This window comes from Carettochelys insculpta, chromosome 26 (genome assembly GCF_033958435.1).
Source record: "Carettochelys insculpta isolate YL-2023 chromosome 26, ASM3395843v1, whole genome shotgun sequence".
NCBI lineage: Eukaryota > Metazoa > Chordata > Testudines > Carettochelyidae > Carettochelys > Carettochelys insculpta.
Window position 1 is genome coordinate 4,130,679 of NC_134162.1, and position 25,308 is coordinate 4,155,986.

The 25,308-nt window shown below is 52.9% G+C and overlaps 2 protein-coding genes across 3 annotated transcripts in view; both read left to right on the forward strand.

The window, feature by feature from the left end:
• The window catches only part of AHCYL1 (adenosylhomocysteinase like 1), a 40,618-nt gene extending 36,256 nt beyond the window's left edge, over window positions 1-4,362 (forward strand). Inside the window, exons 16-17 of one of the 2 annotated variants that reach the window (XM_074977454.1) lie at window positions 1,490-1,610; window positions 2,004-4,362. In XM_074977454.1, coding sequence (XP_074833555.1) covers window positions 1,490-1,610; window positions 2,004-2,010 — 128 coding nt within the window. In that variant the 3' untranslated portion in view covers window positions 2,011-4,362. Of the gene's footprint in view, window positions 1-1,489; window positions 1,615-2,003 lie in introns of those variants that run through there. The other variant, XM_074977455.1, reaches the window with a different exon arrangement.
• A 2,681-nt stretch (window positions 4,363-7,043) lies between these two features.
• On the forward strand, window positions 7,044-24,522 carry STRIP1 (striatin interacting protein 1). The gene is made up of 21 exons (XM_074977559.1): window positions 7,044-7,195; window positions 9,267-9,336; window positions 10,016-10,090; window positions 11,253-11,387; window positions 12,327-12,447; window positions 13,000-13,068; window positions 14,125-14,231; window positions 14,813-14,940; window positions 16,797-16,979; window positions 17,195-17,412; window positions 18,176-18,241; window positions 18,400-18,463; window positions 18,931-19,002; window positions 19,376-19,450; window positions 19,870-19,967; window positions 20,807-20,933; window positions 21,045-21,145; window positions 21,699-21,765; window positions 22,146-22,250; window positions 22,434-22,638; window positions 23,344-24,522. The coding sequence occupies exons 1-21, from the start codon at window positions 7,058-7,060 to the stop codon at window positions 23,589-23,591; spliced, it is 2,472 nt and encodes an 823-aa protein (XP_074833660.1). The 5' UTR covers window positions 7,044-7,057; the 3' UTR covers window positions 23,592-24,522.
• The last annotated feature ends 786 nt before the right edge of the window (window positions 24,523-25,308 follow it).

Sequence of the window (25,308 nt, forward strand, 5' to 3'; positions counted from 1 at the left end):
TGGGTTGATTTATGCTGATAGTTATATTCAGCTGTCCCTGAAGAGTATTTCAGGGGTCTTGTTGTATTCATCATAGGCCTTCACAAACAACAAGCAGTCTTGTACTCACGACCTAATAAATTTGTTAGTCTCTAAGGTGTAACAGGGCTGCTTGTTGTTTGTGAAGCTACAGACTAACATGGTTACCCCTCTGAGACTATAAGTATTCATAATTATCCATAGTATTAAGCGGTAAAGCAAGAAACTTACAGGCCTGTATCCCAAATTAGTAAAGAGTGTGTAAGTGTTTGCAGTCTTCGGCCTAGATAAAATGCCTGCTTGGTTGCTTCTCAATATGAGGGAACTGAACCTAAAGCTGAGCTGGTTCACTCGATGCCCAGAACAACAGGGCATGCTGCCGAGCAGAAAAGTTGCAAGGAAGGCCAAAGGGAATGGTTTGGGGAGTGAGAATAATCCTCATTAATGTGTAGGAATAAGCATCTTAATAAAGTAACCTATTGAGTGTACCTGAAGGTTTCTTAGGGTGAGGAAATAAGATTTGGGCGTGGTAGGTTGGGCCTGAATTAAACAATGCAAAAAAGGTCCATGCTAGCATCCATCAAGGCAGTCCATCTGCTCTTCAGCGTCTCTGTGTTCTATCAGCTCAGCTTTATAGTCTATTTTAGCCACTCCAACATTCTGTTTGGACCTTCGGTTTCACCAGGTGTGCTAAGGGCAAGGATAGTCCTTGGTCTCTGAACATCAGGCCTTCAGGAAGGGGCTAAGTTAAGTTAAGCACTATATCTTTGAAGTGCTGCCAAAGGCAGCCCTAGAAGGGTATTATGTTCTTGCAACCCTATGTTTCATAGTATTATTCTTTCATTTACTTTAATAAAGGTTTTAATGAATTGGTATTGTCCTCAGTTTGAGTGTCCTTGCCACGTGCCCTGAGCATCCTTTTCCAAGGTAGAGCTGTCTGGCTTTGTTCTTGCTCTGTAGCCTGAATTGGGATAAGAACCAAAATATCTTCTGGTCAGATGCAGCCAGCGGCTAGTCATAATCCCTAATCCATAGATTCAGGTCAACAGAAGGAGACTTAACAATGAAGAGCCTGAAAAGTTAAGATTCTGAATGATGTGAGCTCTGGACACAGTCACTGGATTACACTATTTTTTTCTGAATTCGTTATGCTGGGAATTAGTGGACAGGTTGTTAAAATTTGTGCAGTTTTCTCCTAAGATCTGCTGCTAACACTGTAGGTTGGCCTGAAATTTGATTGAACCTACGAGCTCCTTGTTAGATTTTATATTTGCCTTACTTTGCAATCTAATCCCTTCTGCTCTTTCTAGGGTCTGATACCTTGCCCAGCACTGTGGTAGCTGAATGCATTCCAAACACACATTCTGATGTAACTTAATGTCTGTCACATGCATGCTGGTATTGTTGAATGTGCCCCTGTGTGCAGGGCCATCATGCTGAATGCCCATTGCTTCATCTTTCCTGTTCCCAGATGAATATGTTGCCAGTTTGCACCTGCCTTCATTTGATGCCCATTTGACAGAACTAACAGATGATCAAGCAAAATACCTGGGACTCAACAAAAATGGACCTTTCAAACCCAACTATTACAGGTAACATCTGGGGGAGGTGGATAAAACATCCAGTCTCTGGTACCTTCTGAGGTCTCTTCCAGCAGGAGGGGCATGGATTGTGCCTCTTTATTGTAATGACTTGTGGGTGTGTAGATACCTTGCTGCTTGTCAGAGCTGGGTAATGTCATTTACATGTTTGGAACCCAGACCAGTTTTGCTTACTAGTTTTGGATTGGATGACAGGCACCCAGACTGCGAGTACAGCTGGTGTTTGTCCGGGCTGCGAAAGAATTGCAATGGAGAGGGACAGGGTACTCCCAGATACATGGAGGCTGATGGCTGCTCTCTGAAGGTGCCAGGTGTCCCACTGATGGTATGGCTTTTAGCATGGTATCTATTGCCTGACTTTGGTCTTCTTTCCTTGTATTTCAGATACTGATGGACCAGACCACTGAAGGACCAGACCACACCAGACAACTTTAGAGCAATTATTTTTAAAGATCATTTTATTTTATTTTATTCTTTTCTTTTTTAAAAAAGTTGTTTTTCTTGGATCTGTCTGATTTTAATGTCACTTATTTGTTTTACATTTTCACATGATCGTGTCTCTGTACGTCTGATCTTGGCAGACCATGGGGAATTTGCATACTGCTTGCTGGCTGAAGACTGGCCATGTGCTTTCAGACTTTCATTAATGGGAAGTGTTTCTTTTCACGAGTGTGAAGGGCAATTCATTCCTCAGTGTTCTTTTTTTTAACCTTTCCAGTGCACCTTAGTCTTAGATAGGATATCTGAGAGACTACTGTTTTTTTGTGTGTGGAATTATCTGCAACTTCTAAATTGCCTTAATGAGCCCTGTTTTTACCCACTACATCAATGCGCCTATCCCTGCGTTGGAGCAGGGTGGCACCTAGTGGCCAGCTAGGGTAAAGGTGTGGGACCCCAGACCAGGTTGCCTGTGTGAAGGTGGTTTGGTGCCTGGTAAGGATAAGCCTTGGTGGGTGTTAACTAGTCTATTTCAGGAGGCTGATGTGAATTTAAATAGGGGTCGCCTACCCATCGGACTCTTCATCTTTGTCAGGTTTCGTACCGCACCTTATTTAACTTCAAACCATTCTACTTTTATTTTTGATTCCTAAGCTGTTGTTTTAAAGGAGAAAACGTTTCCAAGAGGAAACACTGTGAAATAGTTGGACAGCCGAGAGTATGCTGCAGCCTGATCAGCCCTGGGCATGCTGGGTCAGAGAGGGGCAATGTGAAACGCCTCCTGTGAGCTCCCCCAGGCTTCTGAGCACAAGTGTGTGGAACACAGATGACTCTTTCCTGTCCCATCCCCTGAATGTGTAGAGTGCAGGGGATGTTCTGATGATGTAGCAACTTGTCCATCTGCTCTAGCAGTGAATGCTCATGTTGAAACCAAACTCCTTCAGTCAGTGGATGGTTCTGTAAACTACTTCGCTCCAGTCAGAGTCACTGATTCTTGGAGGAGGAATTCCTGACCAACTGCACTGCTGCCCTTGAACGCGTGCAGCTGCTTTAATCGCCTCTTCGTTTCCCAGACCAGAACTTTGGCAGGTTGTCCCATTTCATCTGGCTCACCATGTCATGGTCCCACTATGGAAAGCTCTGATGTGCCCCACGGTTTTTAAGTCTCCGTTCCAGGCTTAATTCAGCAAAAGTTACAGCACAAAAATCCAGTTTCCAGTTCATTCATGTAAAAGGGAAGGCGTTTCAGCTGCAGCGGCCGAACACCCAGCTCATGTGTTCTACTGAGCATATGGTGTCAGGCGTTTCAGAGCCCTGCGTGAATGTACAGATACAAAGACAATCGAGCTGTTGAAGTGGGATTTAGCAAACACCCTTGGCCAACCCTGTGCTCCCTTTGCCACCCTCCCACAGTTACAGAGGATTCATTCCTAGCACCACCTCTGAGGAACCTACCTGCATTTGTTTATAGGTGACCCTGACTGCTTCCCTCTCTGGGAGCTAACAGTTGCTTGCTGATATGATCAGAGACTGGATTAAGATTTCTTCCCTTGAAGCCTTGGAGCAATACCAGTAATTCTCCTGTATTCGTTCATGCTGTTCTTCACGGCATTGCCCACCTCCTTGATCTTCTTGCCCCTCTCTTGAGTAAGCTCTTGTTTTCTTATTGACTCACTGCTGCATTGGGCTGTCTGACTGCCAGGGCTGGTTCCCAATGACTTTGCCAAGTCCACCAGTACATCCCACTCCCCCACACAACCATATGCAGCTGATTTTTGAATGGTGAGCCCAGGATCCTTTGGGGCCTCTGCTGTCGTTTCCTCTTGCTCAGGGAAGAGGACGTGGCCAGGCGTGCAGGGAAGCTCCCCCTCAATCATTGCTCCAGTCTGGGGGTTCACCCCATGCCATGGCTTCTGGCTTTTTCTCCCTCTGCACCTCCTGCTCACATAAATTCTAGCATCCCTGAGCAGGCTTGGATCTCCCACTCTGTGTACCATCCTAAATGTTCTCCATCATGATTTTTGGGAGGGGCCCCTCTGTTCCATTTGTCTGTCTCAGTGTTAGTGTCCATAGGAAATCTCAGCTTAAGGGCTCCATCTCTGTATAAGCCATGTAACAAAAAGGACGCAGCGGAACAATTGGTCTTATGCCTAGAGAAGCCTTGAGTCTGTCAGAGGGAGCATGTTAGCACCAGTCTGGGTGGCATAGGTTTATTTTGTATATGAATGATTTTTAATGAATGCAATATTAATCCTTGCAGATGAGCAATAAATCATTGAAGTCTAATTAAAAATGATTAGAAATACCCTTCTCTTGTTTTGTGAGGTTTTTTGAAAGATATAACATGATGGCTTCAAATCAGCGAATCAGTTGCAGTTGTTACCTAAGGCAAAAAAACGCTTAAAATCATGGACCATTCAAACAAATTGTGATGCACCTTACCTTATGACACCTTAGATGGTAATATGAGACTGCAGCATTGCATAACTGGTCATATCATTCTTGATGCAAACTTCTTACTCATTGACCAGAAATCTCCCTCTGCAGTTGCTAGATTCAGGAAAACACTGTGGAACTCGTCTGTGTACCTAGATTGGTAACAGTGAGAAAAGATTTGTCACTGAGTATCGTTTATAATTATACATAAGGATTTTTAACATCCTATCTATTAAGCTCATACCATGGCTAGACTCCCTTTGAGGTTATCTCCTGCTTTCCTCCCAAGGGAATCTGCTGCTTAGCTCTGCCATTGACCCACCGCTACCTAGTTTTCTTTTTAAACTGTGTCCCTTTAAGATCTTCCATGAGATGCCCAAAAGCCCAGTGCTTTGCAGTGCTGTCACGTGGGTGAGGTTTGTGCTGTCACTTTCTGTGAATCCGTTGCTGATGAACACCCTCTCTGAACTTCCCTGAGGTCCTTTGTGCTCTGCTTCTTTCTGTCCCTGCTGTATAGATCTGGAACACCAAGGTGCTAAAAAGCCTCTAACCTTGGTGCTTCCTGAAGTCAATGGGTTCAAACGCTCAAATCTTCTTTTCTCCTGGGTCTTGTTTTACATGGAATGGTTCAAAATAATTGTGAATGTAGGCAGACACCATTATCGGTGTGGTGCTCTGGATACCTTCTGCCTAAGGGCAATGCTACGGAAGGGAAAAATATGGGCTGGATGATCTGGTTTTCATTCCTGGCTCAGGTACTTACTGTACAACAGGGATGAAGATCTGTGTACAGAGAGTGCTGAAGTGTTAACAGGTTCAGACGACTGTTGTCATCCTCGAGGTATGCACCTCACAATCTGAGATACTGTATGGCAATTCTGTTTGAAGTCTGAGCAGTCCCTTGTGAAGTCATGTCTGCTCTGCCAGGTCTCCCTTCTGTCCTTCCTGGGGTGGTTGGCGGGCATTGAAATGGACAAAAATCCTCTTCTGGTGATTTCAGAGACTAGGAATTTTGTCGGGTGCACCATCATGCCATCTGCTACGACTTCTGCAGTGTGCTCAGTGGCGTGGTGGAGTCCACATGTGTAGGGCTGAGAACCATGGGACCCTGTACTAGTCTGGCTTGCTGGTATTCTAATAGTTTATTTTCTATGATAATAGTATGGGCGTTCTAAAGCAACCTTTTAAGGAGGGTAGGAGGCTTAGACTTTAAAATGTTAACTTTGGCTAGTCATGTGTCCTCTAAAGCCATACTGAACTAAACCAGGGCTGCTGATTGATGGAGCACTTAATGCAGTCCCTTTTAAAACCTTGTCTGAACTTGAATCTTTTGGCTGTTGCGGCTGTTCCCAAAAGCTGCCTTGCGTTCTTGTACAAAGCTACTTGCTATGGACACCAGGCTAGTGGACTGCTATTAGAATTCCCCTCTGCCAGGATTAAGTCAGTGGGTTAATTAGACACAGGGCTGGCAGGGGTTAAGGGTTACATTACTTCCACTGGTTGAGAGTCAGGAGCCATTGGTTTTAATCCCAGCTCTGCCACTGACCTGCTGACGATACTGGGCAAGTTGCTTCCCTTTTCTATGTCTTGTCCTGTCTGTAACAGGGGACTAATGATATTGAGGAGTGGGAGGGAAGTAGCTGGGCTGGGTGGAGGGGCTTAGAGAGACATGCTTGCTTTGAGCCTGGCCCAGGCCCATTTTGCAGGAGCCTAAAGTGATCTCAAGTAAGAGGGGTACTTAGTTCAATGACAGTCCCATCACTGAAATGGGGTTGGTAGAAATGATCAAATCAATGAAGGACAGGAAACTCCCTTCCTAATGCACCGTTCCTCAGAGCAGAGGCTCACTTAAGCAAGCAGTAGAGCCCTAGAATCCCACTGCCTGGAGACTGAGACTGGCTTTTGCCTGCAGAAGTCCTGAGTATAATGCAGGCTAACGCAGTGGCTGTACTTCTCAGTGGCTGTGCTAGGTTTGAGTGCTACTCTCTCTGAGCAGATAGACTTGCTTCTGGTTCAGTCCTAGTAAATGAGACATTGATTATCAATGATGTGTAAATAGGGAACCAGTGTGCACAGGTGTACATAGCCCTGCCATCCCATAGACCCTGCAGTGGTACCGGAGGCAGCAGGGGGAATTTGGGGGTGATCAGCACACCTAGTATTAAATGTGAAGTAAAGCAGCAGCCCTATGGTGGGGTGATGCAGCAGCTGGATGGTGGCTGAGTTAAAATAGGATTCTGGAAAGCCTGAAAGAGCTGTGAACTCAGCTATAAGTAGCAGGAAGTTTCCAGAGGGACAGAGGCTTCACCCATCTGGATCAGCCTCTTGCACCCAGCAATCTAACCAAAATCACCACAGGGTACAGCAAGTGTGACGGTAGCTGCTTCCGCCACTCCTAACATGGCTGCCGGCGGTGTCCCACGCTCTCGTGACCGAGTGCCACACCCGACATGGCTGCCCCGCTCGCGCCACACCCACGATGGCCGTCGGTACGAGCAGATCTCGCGAGCCAGGGAGGAGTTCTCGCCAGAGCGGCCCCGCGCAGGAGGGCGGGGCGGGCGAAGATGGAGCCGGGCTGTGTCGCTGGCTGCGGGGGGCCGGGGCCGCTGATCGTGAACAACAAGCAGCGGGGCGGGCCGCCGCCGCCGCCGCCGGCCGGGAAGGGCCGCGAGTTCAACCGCAACCAGCGCAAGGACTCTGAGGTCTGAGAGCGGCCCTGGCCCGCCGGGCCGGTTCCGATCGGTCGGCGGGCGGGACGGGACGGGGCGGAGCCGGTTCCGAACGGCCTGGGGGCGGCAGGGCGGTTCCAGGGGCTGAAGGGCTCCGAAGCTGGCGGTTCGGGTCGGTTCGGTTCCGACTGGAGCAGGCCCCTCCCCCACCCAGTCTGACTCTTGCCCCAGGGTCTCGGCTCTGGGGTGTAAACGGGTCTGAATCCGCCCCCCCCCCCCACCGGGTCTTGGTACCGGTCCAATCCCCTTCCCTGGTATCGGCCTCTCCTGGGCCAGGCCTGTTGGTGTCAGGGGTCAACCTCAGCCCTGTGTGGGGGTTACACACCTGGAGCCCCCCGTACCCGCTCACCAGCAGGTGCGGCTCTCGGCATCCTGGGGAGGTGCCACGCTGCCAGGTCCGTGTGCCAGGCCTGGGGGTGGCTGGGGTGCCAGGCTGGTAAGTGCCCAGCATGTTTTGAATTGCCCCGCTCCTGGGGTCCCTGCTGTGGTTGTGGGGGGTATTCAGAGCTGCCCCGAGCCCCTCCCTCAGGTGAGTGGCATCTGTGTTGGGAGGGATCAGTCTCAGTCTCGCACACAAAAGGTGACTTGGTCCTAGAAAAGTAAAATCCATTTAGTTAACTGCTTCAGTGGGGTAGGGGTGTCTGGGGAGGCCGCTCCTGCCCTGCTGGGCTGGAAGGGCCACCGCCTGTGTCTCTCTGGGCACTAGGGCTATTCAGGCTTGGCTGGAGCATCCCCTGTCCATGACAGTGGGGCCTCTCCGGTCGTCCCTTACTCCCCCACAGGGCCACCTTGGTCAGGAGCTGCTCCAATGGGCAACCCCCCTGTCTGGAGTGGGCAGGGGGGCTGCTCCCACCCTTACCAGTTAACTGTAAGCAGTAATCCTCATTCATTTAGGGTGAGGCTTACTGGTTAAATGTTAACATCCCTACTTGGTCCGTATCCGGCAGATGGACTCCCAGTCCAAACAACTCCTTAACACGCAGGTTCTCAACCCATGGGTTGGTTGTGTCCTAGTCAGGTAGCAGTTGCAGCCCATGTGACATCCTTTGGACCACACAGGTAACATGCACCTTGTGTGGATGTGGTCCACATAACCCAGAGACTGCTGCCTAAATGGCCCACAATGCTAGTCTGAGAACCACAGCTTAAAAATGAATAAAGAATGTGGCGGTTTCATTTGATCCCAGTCCCAAAGGTGAATATGCATCCTCCCCTCTGATAGCAAATGACACAAGATTAATGTAAAGCTTGGCCAAGGGAACATGTTGATGACTTACTTAAAAGAAATAGCTGTGTGCCTTTCTTTTAAAGTTAATGCATCTTGTTACAGTGCAGATCTTTTTCCAGTCTCTGTAATATTGCTTCCACTCTCAGCATTAGTGAGTTAATGTTTATTTCCTGTTACTACCTAAAGACAAGGATGAGAATTTGGAGGGTGCTAACACCCAAGATTTTCAGAGTGATTCATATTTGTTTTAAATTAACAAGAGCTGAGAGCCCGTTTTCCAAATAGTCTGCTTCAATTTTAGGATTAAATAAGCATGTAGATATATAATATTTTATGCAGAGCCTTTTGCTACAAACCGCAACGAAGGGTCCTGTGGCAACCTATAGACTAACAGAAAAGTTTTGAGCATGAGCTTTCTTGAGTACAGACTCACTTCATCAGATGCTGGTCTTGGAAATCTGCAGGGCCACGTATAAATAAGCCAGAGCAAGGGTGGGGATAACAAGGTCTCAAAGTGCTTTATAAGTTGTATGCAGACAGGGATTCCTCACCACTGACGTGCAATCCAGTGGAACATGATTGTTCAACAGCACAGACCAACATTACGCAGTTGGATAAGATGAATATTACACTCAGTTAAAAAGCAGAAGACATCTTAGTAAGTTACCTTGGGACTTTTGATGTGCTGATAAATTTCATAACTGTTAGACTGAAAACAGAGTACTGAACTTACCCCTGGATGAATTTTGTAAGCTATGGATAGTGAATATCTTAATGAACAGTGACTCGTTAAAGTTGTTTTCTTTCTGCTGTCAGGGCTATTCCGAATCCCCTGATTTGGAGTTCGAATATGCAGATACAGATAAATGGTCTGCAGAGCTTTCAGGTAAGGACATTGAACCTAATGGTTAAATTAACACTTTTTTTTGCTCATTGCTCATTAGTAGAATAGCATTAACTTGAAAACAATTTATTTTCATATGATTGTTTTTAGCTTCATTAATAATGCTATGTTAAAATCCTATTAGCTTTAATTAACTAATCATAGTTTTTGCCATATATGCTGTTTTTCTTTTTATATTTTCTGTGTTAGACAGTCAGCTAATCAATTTCACTAGATTTGTTGGTCAGTTTCAGACTTTTAAGATTTTCCTGCTAATGGATGTAGTGTTTGGATCCCACTTGAGAAGCTTACATCCAGCTAAACCCTTTCCACTTGGAATAATATTTTAAAGATAAAAATGTCTATTGAGTTTCACTTAGGTTAAGCATTGTTTGAGTTCTCTTGTGTTTTGAGCCTGTGATTAGATAAAACTTCAGATGTGAGAAACCGTTTTTAAAAGAAAATTAAAAATGAATAGAAATAGTTTGAGCAGAGAGAAACCCATGACAGCAGTTTCCAATAGACAAGTCAAACCACAGAGATTCTAATGATCTCAGATTACAATAAGCTTCAAGAATGATAGGACTGAGGTACAGTTTCACAGTTGAGAACTGAGGTGTTTTCTAGTTGAATGCAGACGTGAAATTGGCAACAGTCAAACACCTTGATGATCTCTTGGCAGAACTCTACAGTTACACGGAGGGTCCGGAGTTCCAGCTGAATCGAAAATGCTTTGAGGAGGATTTTAGGGTCCATGGTAAGAGAATTCTCTTCTCTCTCCCATGTTGCACTCTGGAGGTGTTATCACCTGTCCGTTGTCGTTGTCATCATCAATAACCATGGGCTCAGCACCCATTGGTGTCCAATGCCTCCCTCGCTATTTCCCTGGTCCAGTGCGGAGTGGCTTAGTTTCTGTAGACTAGCTCTGCACCAATCTACTGTGTCATCTGCCATTCTCTGTGGGGTCTGCCTTGCCTATTCAAACTTTCCATTATGCTGAATTGTCAGCTGTAGAAGATAATAAACAGGAAGAAATAGTATTGAAGTGCTATTATCCCTGTCCTAGAAGGAAGGAACCAGCCATGTGCGTTGATTCCTTGTTTACCGTAGGTAATGTTTGCTGACAAATGTTTGCAGAAGGAGACACTTAGGTGTCCTGTAAACTGGAGCAGGAGGAGTAGGGTAGTGCCCATGACCCACTCCTTACTTAGTCTATCAAAGTGTGCTGGGCAGTTAATTCGTGCCAACTGTGGCTGTTCTGTAAAATGTGGAAGTCTGTCCATTAAGAACAACTATCTCATTTTATGAATGGTAACAGAGAGAAAGCCGTGCTCGTCTATATACTATCAAAACAAAAAAGCAGTCCAGTAGCACTTTAAAGACTAATAAAAATAATCTATTAGCTGATGAGCTTTCGTGGGACAGACCCACTTCTTCAGATCATAACCATACCAGAACCCAGCTATGATCTGCAGAAGTGGGTCTGTCCCATAAAAGCTCATGACCCAACAAATAATTTTATTAGTCTTTAAAGTGCTACTGGACTGCTTTTTTGTTTTCATTTTATGAAGGTTGTTGACTGTACTGACTTCTGATCACCGCTGACGTGGATTCAGACAGATGAGCCTGATTTGTCTTGTCCTACATTAGGAGGCTTTAGACTGTTCCTTTCTCCTGGCCCCTCAGTGATCCTATCCTTTGTCTCACAGCTGTGATCAGTGCCCAGTCCAAACTGAGAGTTTGGCTGTTCCTTTTTGCTGAATGCTTTGAATTTCTTCTCTTCATTTTATATCCTTTGGAAGAATTGCAGCTGTAACTGCTTTATAGTTCAGTGGCTTTTAGAGAAGCGAAGGAATACGCCTCCCTTTCCAGCTGCTGGGAGAAACATCTCCTAAAATTAGTTATATTTGGCTTTTCAGTGCTGGATAAAAAATGGAGCGAGCTGGACAACAATCAGCACCGTACCCATGCCATGCGGCTCCTTGATGGGCTGGAGGTCACTGCCAGGGAGAAGAGGCTCAAGGTGGCCCGAGCCATCCTCTATGTTGCACAAGGTGTGTTACGGTATTGGCAGAAGAGTTGGTCCTGTTAACTTGTCTGTGTTGAATCTGTATTAAACGGACACTTAGGTTAGAAACCATCTCTTGTAACCAGCTTCCCTCGCATGTCCCTGGCCACACCTGCAACTGTCAGAGCTGAACTAATTATCTGTGCTCTTGGCATCTTGTTCATTTTACTCAGCTCGGACAGCAAAATCAAATAGGCAGTTTCACCTTTATTTCTAGTTGGGTTCGTGCTCATAGGCTCGGTTCTGAAGTGCAGCACAGAAGTAACCTGGGAAGGTCTGGGGCAAAGGCTGATTTAAGGTGTGGAAAGGTGCCTCTAATAATAGTAATGCTTACAATTATAACATGTTGTTTAAGCCATCTTTGCTGTACCCACATTCTGCCCGCACTGATGTGGCCCCAGTCAAGTTAAGAGCAGGTGGGGGCTCGTGGTAGTTCCCCTTTGGCTGCCAGTAGCCCAGAATGGCTGTGGTGCTGAGCACTATGGCTTCTGCCTCTCCTAGCCCTGGGCATGTCCCCTATGTCTTTGGGCAGCATGGGGCCATGCAAATGAGCCTTAGATCAGCATCTATGGGCCAGAATCTGGCCCCGGTTCGCCTGCACTTCCTCCATGTGGCAAAGTTGAGGTAGCAAATGCTTTGGGGGAAATCTTTAAATCCAAATGGATAATTTCTCTTAAATGCTTTTGTCCAGCTCCTAACCCAGTAGACGGGCCACCGGAACGGTAGGTCGTTGGCTTCTTTGCCCAGCTCAGCCTCTAATTTACTTTTTCTTTCCTGAGCCCTGGAGCAAGTCCCTCCCCCTCCCAGTGCCCATCTTGCTGACTGTAAGACGTGGATCTGATTTGTGTGGGCTCTCTGGGCTGTCTATGGGGTGTGCTGCTGTGATGCTCAGTGGAAAGGTGATCCAATGCTAACGTTCTTACAGGCACCTTTGGAGAGTGCGGCTCTGAGGCAGAAGTACAGGCCTGGATGCGCTATAACATTTTCTTGCTGCTGGAAGTTGGTACTTTCAATGCTTTGGTGGAGCTTTTGAACATGGAGATTGAGTGAGTACCCAGAAGCTGGGGCTGTGAAAAGTTGGGCCCAAGGGGTTTTGATAATGCGATCATGAACGGTTCTGCCTGGATATTCGTCCAGTCTGGGAAAGAGGCTCACTCTGTTCCCAGTCTAGTTTCTGTCCGTTAGTGGGAAGACTTCTGCTGACTTCAGAGGGAGTCAGACAGGGCCCCGTCTCTAAGGACCAGGCGTGGTGGAAGCAGTAGTTAAGTTTTGCAAGCTTCAGCCTGTTTCATACCAGTCCTGGAGCTAGGCCTTCAGTGCAGCCCATTCAGTCCTTGGTCTCAATACTCTGGGCTGTGGCTAATTTCCTCAAATGTGAGGAGCTCTGAGCTCACTCCCTGTGGCACTGAATTGATCTGGAGGTTGCCAGTGTGTGGCATCAGCAGAGCCTGGTAGCGTCAGAGCCTGGCTGCAGTGATCAGCTCCCCCGTGTGTTTTCATTAGAGGTTTACAGTGATGTTAAACCATCCAAGCTGCATTTTCCCAGAGGGAGATGAGGGCAACCTGGTGGGCAGGGCTGATTCTCTTTTCCCTCTCAGTAACAGCGCTGCCTGCAGCAGTGCCGTGAGGAAACCTGCCATCTCCCTGGCCGACAGCACGGATCTGAGGTGAGTGAAGTTTGTTTGGAAGAGGAGGGACAGGCCAGGTGTCAGGGTCCCAGCCAAAGGCCTTGGGGTTCAGAAAAGAGCTTTGCTAGGTGCATTATGGGATTCGTTTCCTGGCAATTGGGTGCTATTCTCAGACTCACTGTGGTCTCTTTGTGCCACATTTACCCCACCTATAAAATGGGTCTAATGCCACCCGCCTTTGTTAAAACGTGTAGACCGCCATGAGCAAAAAATGCTGTACTCCTGCTAAGCAGCATTAACATCTCTGCAGGACTAAACACAGGCTACTGCTGGAGGCTGGATTGATGGCCCAATAGCACTTGCCCTGTAGGGTCAGACTGTCTCCTAACCCAGTCCATGTATGCAGTGAATTGCTAATACTGGCTCAGAAGCCGCCAGAGGGGTGAGGAGTGAGCGCTCAGGAACACTCTCTCAGCCTTTTCAGGTTGGTGACCCGAAGTTAGAAATTGTCACAACCCTCTTTTGTTTGCTTCGAGTAGAGGGTGGATCAGTGGTACGGATTGGAGCCTAGATCCTAGGTTAGTTTGTGTGTTACCAGAGGGAGTCTGTGACCAGGTCTGTGCCTGTGGCACACAAGACTGTCTTCTGAGGGCTGTGGTGCTTTGGTCTAATTCTGGTCATTGGCTGTGTGCAGGGCTGATTGGCCTGCAACACACAACTGGTCAGACTGAGCATCAGCGGACCCTTCTGGTCTTAAACTCTTTGACCTTGCAGGAGCTGTGTGGGGAGGGGAAAAAGTTTCCTTTGCGTTAGTGAACACTTGGTTTACAACAGCTTGTGGTCCTTTCCCTGCCCTGGTGGCCAGGACCTGCTGGTTGGGTAACATTCCCCCAGAGAGTTTCTAATCCCAGCGCCAGTATCTGGCTCTCCTCTCCCGGAGCCGGACGTGTTCCTCCCGCGGGGCGTTAACAAACAGGAGCAGAGCATGATTCTGCCGTTCTAAGTGGTGTTGGACCCTGCAGGCGATAGGCGGCTCCTCTGAGGCCTGCACTGTCATCCCATGGGACTCTCTGACAAACTCTCTGCGGTTTGCAGGGTGCTGCTGAACATCATGTACCTGATCGTTGAGACTGTCCGGCAGGAGGCTGAGGGAGACAAGCTCGAGTGGAAGACGATGAGGCAGACCTTTCGAGCAGAGCTAGGTAGGAGCTTCCCCTGCAGCGTCCCGGCTGGTAGCTTCCAGGTGATGAGCTGGGGCCTGGCCCAGTTGGTTCTCCTCCCGTCACGGCAGTTCAGTGGGCTGTGAGAGTTGCTGGGGCCCATTCCCGTTCCCAGGAGACCTGTGGCCCTCTGCAGAATCGATTGCCAATGCTCCTTCTCGTCTGTCTTGGCAAATCAGCTGAGGCCTGAATGGGCCGTGGAGATGAGCTCCTTTTGCCGTTACCAGAGGATTCCACTGGGGCAGGGCTAAGCCACACAGGAGGTGGCAGAGCAAAGTTAGCCAGGGTTCCCATTGCCTGGGCTGTGGCTAAGGAGGAGGCTGGTCCCTGGGGCCGACCTGGCCCCCTCTGAGTTATTAGTAAGTAAATACAGGGGGTGGTGGGCTTCCGCAGGCAGGGAAGGAGCCGGCTGGAGGAAAGATGCGGGCAGGGGTGAGAGTGTAAAGGATGGGATGAGGAGGAGGGTAGGAACATGCAGGATCTCTCCTGCGAGTAGGGGGTTCTGATGGGAGGGCAGGGGTTGCTCAGGCGAGCGTGGCTGTCACAGGTGTGTCTGCTTCCAGGGGCCCCGCTGTATAACAACGAGCCATTTTCTGTGATGCTCTTCGGAATGGTGACCAAGTTCTGCAGCGGCCATGCCCCGCACTTCCCCATGAAGAAGGTGCTGCTGCTGCTCTGGAAAACTGTGCTGGTAAGAAACCCCTGGTGCGAGCAGGGGGCCAGCCTGTGTTTGCTAAAGCCATCATCTTTGTGAGTCTTTCCTGAGTGGGCCCACTTGGCTGGGAGTGCATAAAGGGGCACTGACTGTCTTGTCCTTTGCTAGCTCTGCCCTGAGGTACAGCTGAGTCTCTGTGAACAGACCACCAGTGCATGTGCTTATTTGGCCCTTTTATCTTGGGCCTGGAAGAAAACAAAACCATCACTGATGTGTTTTGCAAATGGCACAAAAGCTGGGCAAGCAGTAGAGACTGAAGAGAGCCAGTCACCTGGTTCAGAGCAATCTGGATTGCTTGGGAAGCTGGGAGTAAGCAAACGATGTGCCTTTTAATACAGCGAAATGTAAATGTGTTCCTCTAGAAACAAAGACTGTGGGTCACGCTGATGGGATGGGGGATGCGAGGTGGGAAGCAGCAACCTTGAAAAAGATTTGTGGATTGTGATGGACGTTCAGCTGAACGTGAGCTGCTGGTACAATGTTCTGCCAAACTAGCTGATGCATCCTTGGCTGCCTAAACAGGGGAATTTCCAGTAAGGGCACAGAAGTTATTTTACCTCTGAGCATGGCCTTGGTGCAAGCGTGGCTGGAATCCTGTGGCCTGGTTCGATGTCCGTAATTCAGTAAGGATGTGGATGAATTGCGGAGGAGTCAGAGAAGAACCATGAGAACGAATAAAGGATTAGACACGATGCCGGAGAGCGATAGGTTCAAGGACCCCAATCTGTTCAGCTCAACAAAGAGAAGGTTAAAGGTGACTTGATGTCAGTCCATAAGAATGTGCGTGAGGAATGAAAATTTAATAGCGGGGTGCTTGATCTACCAGAGGGAGGTCTTGTAGCATCCGGTGGCTGGAAACTGAAGCTGGACAAATTCAGACTGAAAAGAAGACACGCCTGTTCAACAGTGAGTGATATTAAGCGTTGGAACAGGCCTGGGAGGTCTTTGCTCTCAGGCAGTCATGTTGTACCAGCCTGGCATTTAGGAGCTATGTGAGAACTAGCTGGACGCTGTGTGTGAGAGCAACACCGTGTTGCTCTTAGTAACGCTGTGATGTAGGCAGTCCCTAGTGTGGGCCAGGGCTTGGAGCGGTGAAATTCCACACTCCGGTCTCAGGAAGCTATTAGCAGGGTTGATTTTTTCTGTTAGATTTCCCTCTCCCCGTATTGCTAAACACATCACCGGCTCTCAGAGCTGAAGGCGCCTTCCAGATACGAATAACAAGGATCACGCCGACATCCTGCAGCCTCTAACTCCAGTGTTGAACACTGGTGGGTTCTTGTAGCAAACCCTCCATGGCTACAGAGGAGGTGGAGTGGTAGGGTCCTGAGGCTGCGTCCCAGTGCGTTTCGTGGTCCGCGTGTGCCGCAGAGTCCCTCTCGCTCCGTGGGGAGGCCTGTCAGCAGCGTTGGCCCCATGTGGGAGACGGAACTGAAGCGCCAAGAGTTTTAGATGCTCAGGGTCATAGAGGTGGGATTAGCGCTTCTGAGCTGCAGCTCTGCGCTCCCCTCTCTCGATCGTTCCCTTTCCTGAATGGCCTGTTGACCAAAGGAAAGTGCAGCTGTGACTTTGCTAGCTCTGTGGCGCCTGTCCCAGCTTTCTGTCCATTGGCTTTTTGGCTGCCAGAATCCAGTGTCTGACATTCTAGCCTAGACAGAACCTAAATGACAGCACCCCTGCGGGGGTGGCTTTACGGGCAAGGCTCATCGTCCCTGGGACTGGATCATGGGGACTTTCTGCCTGTGGAATGAGCAGCAGGTCAGTCCTGTACAGTGTGTGGCTGGCAGCTGCCTGTCCCTGCAGTCACATCACAGAGGGGGTGTCTCTTGCAGTGCACTCTGGGAGGTTTTGAGGAGCTCCAAGCCATGAAGGCAGAGAAACGGGAGATCCTGGGCCTCCCACCCCTTCCTGAGGACAGCATCCAAGTGATCCGCAACATGAGGGCCGCGTCCCCACCCGCCTCTGCCTCTGACCTGATCGAACAGCAGCAGAAACGCGGCCGGCGGGAGCACAAGGTGAGCTTGGGGCTGGGAGGGGATGAGGTCCTAGTGCGGGGATCATGCCCTTGCCCTCGAGGGGCTAGTGAGACCACAAGACTAATGCTGGGCAGCCAGCTCCATGCCCGAGGCACGCTGGGCAGGCAGGTGTGATCTAGGGCTGCTGAGCGCCCGAGTTCCTGTCTCCCCAGTTCACCCGCTGCCTGCTCAGCCACCTTCTCTCTTGGTCCCAGGCTCTGATTAAGCAAGACAACCTGGATGCCTTCAACGAACGGGACCCCTACAAAGCCGACGACCCCCGGGAGGAAGAGGAGGAGAACGATGATGACAGCAGCCTCGAGGGAGAACCATTCCCACTGGAACGAGACGAGGTGATGCCACCATCCATCCAGCACCCGCCCACGGACAGACTTACCTGCCCAAAGGGGCTGCCCTGGGCTCCCAAGGTCAGGTGAGTTGTCTGCTTGGGGCTGCTGGGAGTGACCCCAGGCCAGGCCTCTGGTGCGTTCTGCCTTCAGCACTGAGTGGTGATGGTTAAAGTGAAAGACGGGTTCCCGTGCCCTGTGGGATGAAGATGGGACCCTCTAGGACCTGGCCAGCCGCAGGGCTGTGGAGGCCCAGTATCCCAGTGTCAGGAGCCTCTGGGGCATTGGCATTGTCTGGTTGTGCTCTGTGCTGGAGCCCAGCCTGGCTGTCATCTGAGGGACGAGATGGGGTGTGAGTCGGGGAAGGAGGCTCTGGCCCCAACCCAGCCTGACTAGGAGCTACTGCAGCCCTGGGAGCAGCGGGTGTGGGCCGGGCTAAGTGGGTGGGCAGTCCTCCCCCCCGTCCCCCCAACAACAGCAGGTCTGGGCCAGAGGAAGGGCGTCTCTCCCCAGCTACGAGAGGCCTGTAGCTGAGCTGGATTGGGGCTGGGGATTCTCTCTGTGCTGCAGAACTGAGAGCGGATGCAATGCTCAATAGATGGCTCTGCTGCTGAGAAGGGTCCCAGGTTGTGGTGCTGTTCTCTGGCACTCACCTGGTGGGTGGGGTCCTCCTGGGGCCCTGTGGAGTGGGGGAGGGACGTTTGCTGGCTCTGAAGCTCACTTGACCCAGGAGAGCTCTGCTGGGCTGGATCGTCCTTCCCATTTGTAAGTACGTGGGCGTGCTCCAGTCCGGCAGCTGTGGGAGGCCTGGGCCTGACCGCAGGGTAAATGGTCTTCTCCTTCCCCCAGAGAGAAGGACATCGAGATGTTCCTGGAGTCCAGCCGCAGCAAGTTCATCGGTTACACGCTGGGGAGGTGAGTTTTAGCAGAGCTGGTCGGTGGCTCATCCCATGTCAGCCTGACGTGCTGGTGACAGCAGAGGGGCACGAACCCACCTGGCTCCTTCCTCAGCTCAGGGGCTCTCTGTCCTCTGAGAACAATGGATCTTGAGTCCAGCTCTTTCCCCTCTCTAGTGACACCAACACAGTGGTGGGGTTGCCCAGACCCATCCACGAGAGCGTGCGAACCCTGAAGCAGGTGAGCGCCCCTGGCACGAGCTCCTCTCCCCACTGCCCTCGTCTGTGGGTGCCTCTCCCTTACCTTTGACCCTCCCAGCCTGTGCAGCCCATCTGGGGGCCAGGCCTCCAGCTGCCCTCTCCTCCTTCCCCCCTCATTTCCCTTGTCTGTGCTGGGGCTCCTGTACCAGGGCAGCCCCTTCCCCTGGTGCAGCGACTGTCCACACTGCTGGGGCAGCTCTCAAAGGAGCAGAGCTGCCCCCAGAGTGGTGCTCAGGGGAGGGTCACCCGAAAGCTCCAGTCGCTTGCCTGTTGGAATGAACCCCTTGCGACTAGGCAGCAAACCATATGACGGTGTGCAGTTCCCTTAAAGCCTTCCCTGCGGGGTGTGCTGCAGCTGGTGGCGTGTGCGCCCTCAGCGAAGGGACCATGGGGGAGTCTGCGCCGCTGGCTGGTGTCCTTACACTCCCCTGTTCTGTCTCCGCGCAGCACAAGTACACCTCCATCGCGGAGGTGCAGGTGCAGCTGGAAGAGGAGTACCTGCGCTCGCCACTCTCAGGGGTGAGTGCTGCCGGGGCACTCTGGAGCGTCTGCAGGGTGGGGCCAGAGCCCTGGCTGGGGAATCTGCGGAGCTGCCTCTTGGGGTTCCTTTGGTGGGGGGTTTGTCCCCGGGGATGCTGCCAATCATGTATCCCCCGAGGAGGTAGCTGCTGGCTGGAGCCTGTTGTGGCTGGTGGGGTCCTCCCCCTGCCCCCAAGCTCCGATCCATGCCAGGCTGTCCCCAGAGGTGTGCCCGTGTCATGGGGGCCGCCTTGTCCTGTCTTGTCTGCTGAGCCACGACGCAGCCAGTCCCCTGCGCCCAGTCTGCGTCGGCGCCTTCACTGGGCGGGTGGCTGGGGACGCGCTCAGGGAGGTGCTTTCATCTCTGTACCAGGGGGAAGAGAAAGTGGAACAAGTTCCGACGGAAACCCTGTACCAGGGCCTCCTTCCCAGCCTGCCCCAGTACATGGTGAGTTGTGGCTGCATTGCTGATCCCAGGCTACCGCCCCCCGGCTCTTCCCACTCCCCTGCCTTTACCAGTACAGCTGGACTCTGCTCTCTGAGCTTGGGCCTGATCCTGTGGTCTCAGCCCCTCCTGCATGGGCCCAAACCACACCAGCTCACTCCTCTTCCCCTGGTCTGCTGGGCTGTGCTTGGCTGGCCCCTCCGCTCGACAGACCCGTCTGGCGGGTGCCCCGCCTCATGGCATGCGCTTAGTCACGTGCCTTGAGCCCAGCCCTGACCCTTTCCTCTCTGGCGCCTGCCTGGTGCCCCCTCTCGCCTTTCCCCACCCATCCCGAATTGAGGGCAGTCAAGCACCTCTGCGTCAGTGCTACCCTGCCCTCGAGGCCTGGCCCGCCTTCCACCAGCTCTCCGCTGCCCCCCCAGATTGCCCTGCTGAAGATCCTGCTGGCCGCCGCCCCCACCTCCAAAGCCAAGACAGATTCCATCAACATCCTGGCGGACGTCCTGCCGGAAGAGATGCCGTGAGTGTCTGTTTCGGGGGAGGAGAGAAGCACGCGACGGGGTGAACGCTGGTGGGGGGTGGAGGTGACTAGGTCTCTGGTAGGTAAAGGCCCCTCCTGGCTTTGCCGTAAGGCCTGACTCACGCTGGAGCTGTGGAGTCTCAGCCTGCGGCAGGCGACTCAGTTTCCTGTGCTCAGGCCGAGTCTTAATTCCAAGCTAGGAAAAGGGCCTGGATTCTGTCCGCCCCCTCACGCTAAGCAGGGGTAGGCCGGTCTGTTACTTGGAGGAGTGACCAGCCCCAGGCTTGCGTAGGCAGCAGTGGTGATGACGGTAGGAGGCACCTTCCTTGCGCCAGCACTAGGCGTGTTATGTCAGCAGAGGTGCCATCTTTCAGGTGAGGTGAGGCGAGGCAGGTTCCAGGGTGTTAGTGCGGCCTCCTGGCCTAGTTCCGGTCTGGGGGAGTCCCGCGTGCCAGTCTGGGCTGTAATGTCAATCTGCTGTGGGACCGTCCCCTGCTCTGTGAGCTGCTGCTGCCTTCTGCCCGGCCGCCTTTCCCGGTGGGATGGAGCGGCTACAAACTAAACGGGGGGTCAGTTGGCTGAACAGCTTGGGACCTTCGGGGTGAAATGTACCATGTAAACCTTATTCGGTAATTAAAGGGAGCCTGAGAGCTGGAGATACAGGACAGGCCAGTAGGGGACGGCCGGGAGGTGACTGCCAAGAGGGAGAGCAGGGGAAGGAGCTGTGAGCTGTGCTCCCTTGGTGGGGTTGTGGCATGGCTGTCTCTGGCCGTCCTCTCCTTGGGGGTCGGTTACCCGCCCCCAGAGGCTGGGGCCTGAGACTGGGGCTTTGTCCTCAGGACCACAGTGCTGCAGAGCATGAAGCTGGGCGTGGATGTGAACCGGCACAAAGAGATCATTGTCAAGGCCATTTCTGCCGTCCTCCTGCTGCTGCTCAAACACTTCAAGCTGAATCATGTTTATCAGGTAAACTTGAGCAAGGTTAACGCCCCGACCCCTGCTGCTCCCCAGGGCCTGTGCAGCTCCAGAGGGGGGCCAGGCCTGCCCGTCACCTGCCTGCCTTCTCTTTGCTCCTAGTTTGAGTACATGGCCCAGCACCTGGTGTTTGCCAACTGCATCCCGCTCATCCTGAAGTTCTTCAATCAGAACATCATGTCCTACATCACTGCCAAGAACAGGTAACCAGGGGTGCAGCCAGGCCCTCCGCTGCCTCTGCCGTGGGGTGGGACTGCTGCTCTGTGGGAGGTCAGGCGAGTTGTGTGGAACTTGGTGGGGTGCCCTGTCCCTGGCCCTGCACGGGGGTACCCACGTGTCTTGTGGGGTACCTGATGGGATCCCTCACTGTCACTGGCCCTGCCTGAGACAGGAAGCGGGTTGTGAGATGTCTTGCAGCTTCCATCACTGCTCCTGCCGTGGGGTCCCCAGCGTCTGCTCCCCATCCCAGAGCTCTGCCCCTGCCGTGGGGTCCCCATAAGGTAGCTGTTCTTTAATCTTTCCTGGCACGCTTCTTCCCCTGCTGCTTAATCCCCAGCAGCGTTCCGCCGTCGCTGTCGCCACAGCAGGGGGACCTGTGTTCAGTACACACACAGTCAGCTGTCCCTGGTGGGGGTGGGTGTCTTCCTAGAAGCTGTCCTGCAGGGCACAGGGGACTCCACCGCTCTCTCCCCTCCCCAAGCATGAGACTGGGTGTCAGCAAGCCAGGGAGGCTGAGGCCATCTCTTGTCCTTCCAGCATCTCGGTTTTGGATTACCCGTACTGCGTGGTGCATGAGCTCCCGGAGCTGACAGCAGAGAGTCTGGTGAGCCTGGCCCTGCACCTGCGTTCCCTTGCAACCCCTTGAGCCCTGCAAGCTACCCATGGGCCTGCCCCCTCCTGGCCATCAGGTCCTTTCCCAGCCAGGGCCAGAGCACAGGCCCTGCAGGAGAGCTCCCTGCAGCACTGAGAAGTCTAGCAGGTCCGTAAGCACCCAGCAGATCCACTCCTACCCCAGGGCAGGCAGCTCACATGGCAAGACCAGCATGTGGCTCTGGGCCTTGCCAGGACAGCCAAGGCTTTCCTGCCCATGCAACTGGGATCAAGTAAGCACCAGGGCAGGACTGTCCTTTAGATGTGCCCTGGATAGTGAGCCCCTCCCTCTCCGGCTGCTCAGCCTCCCGCCTGGCTCCGCTCTGCCTGCAGGAGGCTGGGGACAACAATCAGTTTTGCTGGCGGAACCTGTTCTCCTGCATAAACCTCCTGAGGATACTCAACAAGCTGACCAAGTGGAAACACTCCCGGACCATGGTGAGTAGGAGCCCAGGAGTGCCAGGGGCCGAGGCCTGGCCGGGTGTGGGCTGTGGAAGGCTGTTGCTTTAAAAGCCTAGGCAAGTGGTGTCTGCGCCAAGCCTTCCATCCAGCCCTGGCCCCGGTGCCAGGGAACTGATGGGCTCGGCGCCCCTGCCCCGGCGTGACCCCTCTGTCCCCTAGATGCTGGTGGTGTTCAAATCGGCTCCCATCCTGAAGCGTGCGCTGAAGGTCAAGCAGGCCATGATGCAGCTCTACGTCCTGAAGCTGCTCAAGGTGCAGACCAAGTACCTGGGGCGGCAGTGGCGGAAAAGCAACATGAAGACCATGTCCGCCATCTACCAGAAAGTGCGGCACCGGCTCAACGACGACTGGGCCTACGGAAATGGTACCCGCCCCCTCCCTCCCATGGCCGCGGGCGCCTCCTTCGGCGGGGTTGGGTGGAATCCAGCGGGTGCCCTTATCCCAGGGGGCAGCCGTCTGTTTTGCCCAATAGCAGCCGAGCTGGTGCCTGGCCAGGAGCCCAAAGGGCACTGCCTCTGCCCAAAAAAACGTAATGCACCAGAGGAGGTGAGGCATTGCATGCTGGGCCATGGCGTCTCCATAGTAAAGCTGAGGGCAGCTGTTGGACAAAGCTGGAGCATTGCATGCTGGGAGCGTGGCAGGCACAGGTCGGGGTGGAACTCTGCAAGCTTCACCTTTACGCTAAGGTTGGGGAGGCTGCATTTGCCCTCCCAGCTGCACCGAGCCGCTCCTCTTCGTATCCATCAGCGATGAGGAACTGTAGGACCCCTGGGCTGTTGTGCTCACCTCATGGCACGGGGAGGTGGCACCCGAGCAGTTTGGCCTGCTGGCTTGTCTCGCACCGAAAGCCGTAAAGCCCCTGCCTGTCCAGTGCCCTCCCTTGCTCCCACTGGACTTGAGCCTTGGGCGTTGGCAGCCCTGACCGTGGGGTTCCTGTGCAAAAGGGCTTGTCCTCTGCTGACACTCCTGCCTCGCAGGTAGAGACTGGGGCAGCTGCCTGTCCACGAGAAGGGAGGGGGAGACAGACACTGCTTACCCCTGGTCTAAAAGCACCCCCCCTCTGCCCTAGATCTGGACGCGCGCCCCTGGGACTTCCAGGCGGAGGAGTGCGCCCTGCGCGCCAGCATCGAGCGCTTCAACTCCCGGCGCTACGACCGGGCGCACAGCAACCCGGACTTCCTGCCCGTGGATAACTGTTTGCAGAGCGTGCTGGGCCAGCGGGTGGAGCTGCCGGAGGACTTCCAGATGAACTATGATCTGTGGCTGGAAAGGGAAGTCTTCTCCAGACCCATCTCCTGGGAAGAGCTGCTGCAATAATGCCTGGGTGCCGTTAGGGGGCGCTGCCGAGACTCAGCTGGGGCTAAGGAACTGAAGGGGTGGTGCTGGGAATGGCTGGGACTCCTCTTCCTCATCCAGGTGGAGGTGTGTTCCAGGTGTGGCTTGTGCGGCCCAGAACAGCTGTTCCATCCTGCTCCTCCGGGTGGCAGCAGGGCTTCATCCCGGCTGCTCAAGAGGCGGCTGTGGGCCCTTGTGCATTGGGTGCAGCCTGGGTCACTTGCCTCCCTTGCTGTTTACTGCGGGGTCTGGGCATGAGGACAGATCCCTGCCCCATCTCCACGACACTAGAGTCCAACCTCTGCCCAGGGAAGCATGTTCCTTGGCCCCTCTGCTTGGCTCCGATGGGGCTCTGCTCTGCCTCCCTGCAGGGGGTTGGATGCGGCTGCTGGTTCTGTTGCCAATCCAGACCCACTGCCACCTACTCAGCCCCCAAGTGGTGCTTGAGCCTGCTACAGCTTTGGCCTGTGGGCACTGCTCTTCTAGAACCTGAAGTCCCAGGTTCGGTCCCCCACTGAGGGAGACTCCCCTAGGGGGTGGGGCGTCGCACTGCCTTTTCCTGTCCGCTTCCCTGGGCATGGCGAGAGGGGAGAAGTCTCGGGGTTAAGTCAGAGGGGTGTGGGCTCTGGTGTGCACTGGCGGTGGGCGGAGCTGGGGTAGCAGCTGCCTGGACTCTTGCCGGCAGCAGGGCTGGGCTGCTGAGGCTGGGTGCAAGGACCTGGTGGAAGTGGAGAAGGGACCTTATCTGGTGCTGGGCTGCTGTCTGTCCTACCCCAGTGGGGTGGCGCAGGGAAGCTGTACATATCTATACATAGCCCTGTAACCTTTCCTCCTGGTAATACTGAGGGCCAGATTTTTAATGTCTTCATGACTCTTTCCATTAAACAATCTCTGGCACTTGGACGTGCCCTGAGTGAGGTGTGGGACTCTGCTGGCCTGCGGAGCAGCTGCTCACTGCACTTAACACTCACAGACCAGGCCCCTAACCCTTCCTAGCCGCCTTCCCCATTGGGGTCTGGCCCGTCCCAAAGGCCACTGTAATCTCCCCTTCGCACGCTGAGGCTCAGAGGGCTGCACTCAGCCTGTCCCCTTGTCTGCATCGGGCTCTTCAGGCACCTGGGCTGACCTGCTCCCTCCCGGCCCCCAGCTGTGGCTATTCTGCAGGAGCCCTTAGATACAGAAGGGGTTCTCCTTTGCAGATGACGCAGAGCCAGGCTGGGTTTCCGGTGTACGTGAATGCCCTCAGGTCTCTTCAAACAGTCCAAGGCAAAGCAGCATGGGAGACGCAAGGTGGGGGCAAGGACAGGATGAATGCCACAAAGCTCTGGGAGGGATGTGCTCTGGCTTGCTGGATCTACGGCTGGATAAAGTGGTCATGCGGAGTAGAAATGACAGGCGAGGGAGGAAGGAACATAGCTGGGCTAGCCCCAGTGATGGTGGGAGAGGCAGTGGGCTGGTGGCTCAAGGGAGCTTAATTAGCGTGAAGGATCAGGGCCTGCAGCAGAGCCAGCTCTGGGCAGTGGGGTCTGCTCTAGGCCACCTGATTGGTGATGGGTCAGCAGGGCAACTCTTAACCTCAGCAGCTGTTAGGTGGCTGCCCAAAGCTTCCCTCCCAGCTGCGACAGCTTCTCTGCAAGCTTGGGGGCTGGGCCCCAGGCTCTGCCTCTGGCTGGCTCCTGACCCAGGTTCTGCCTTTCTC

Excerpts from the sequence above, each read along its gene's own strand:
- STRIP1 (XM_074977559.1), top strand. The coding sequence starts at position 7,058 with ATGGAGCCGGGCTGTGTCGCTGGCTGCGGGGGGCCGGGGCCGCTGATC. Across the intron at positions 7,196-9,266 it reads ACCAGCGCAAGGACTCTGAG|GGCTATTCCGAATCCCCTGA; the intron begins GTCTGAGAGCGG and ends TTCTGCTGTCAG. Across the intron at positions 11,388-12,326 it reads CATCCTCTATGTTGCACAAG|GCACCTTTGGAGAGTGCGGC; the intron begins GTGTGTTACGGT and ends ACGTTCTTACAG.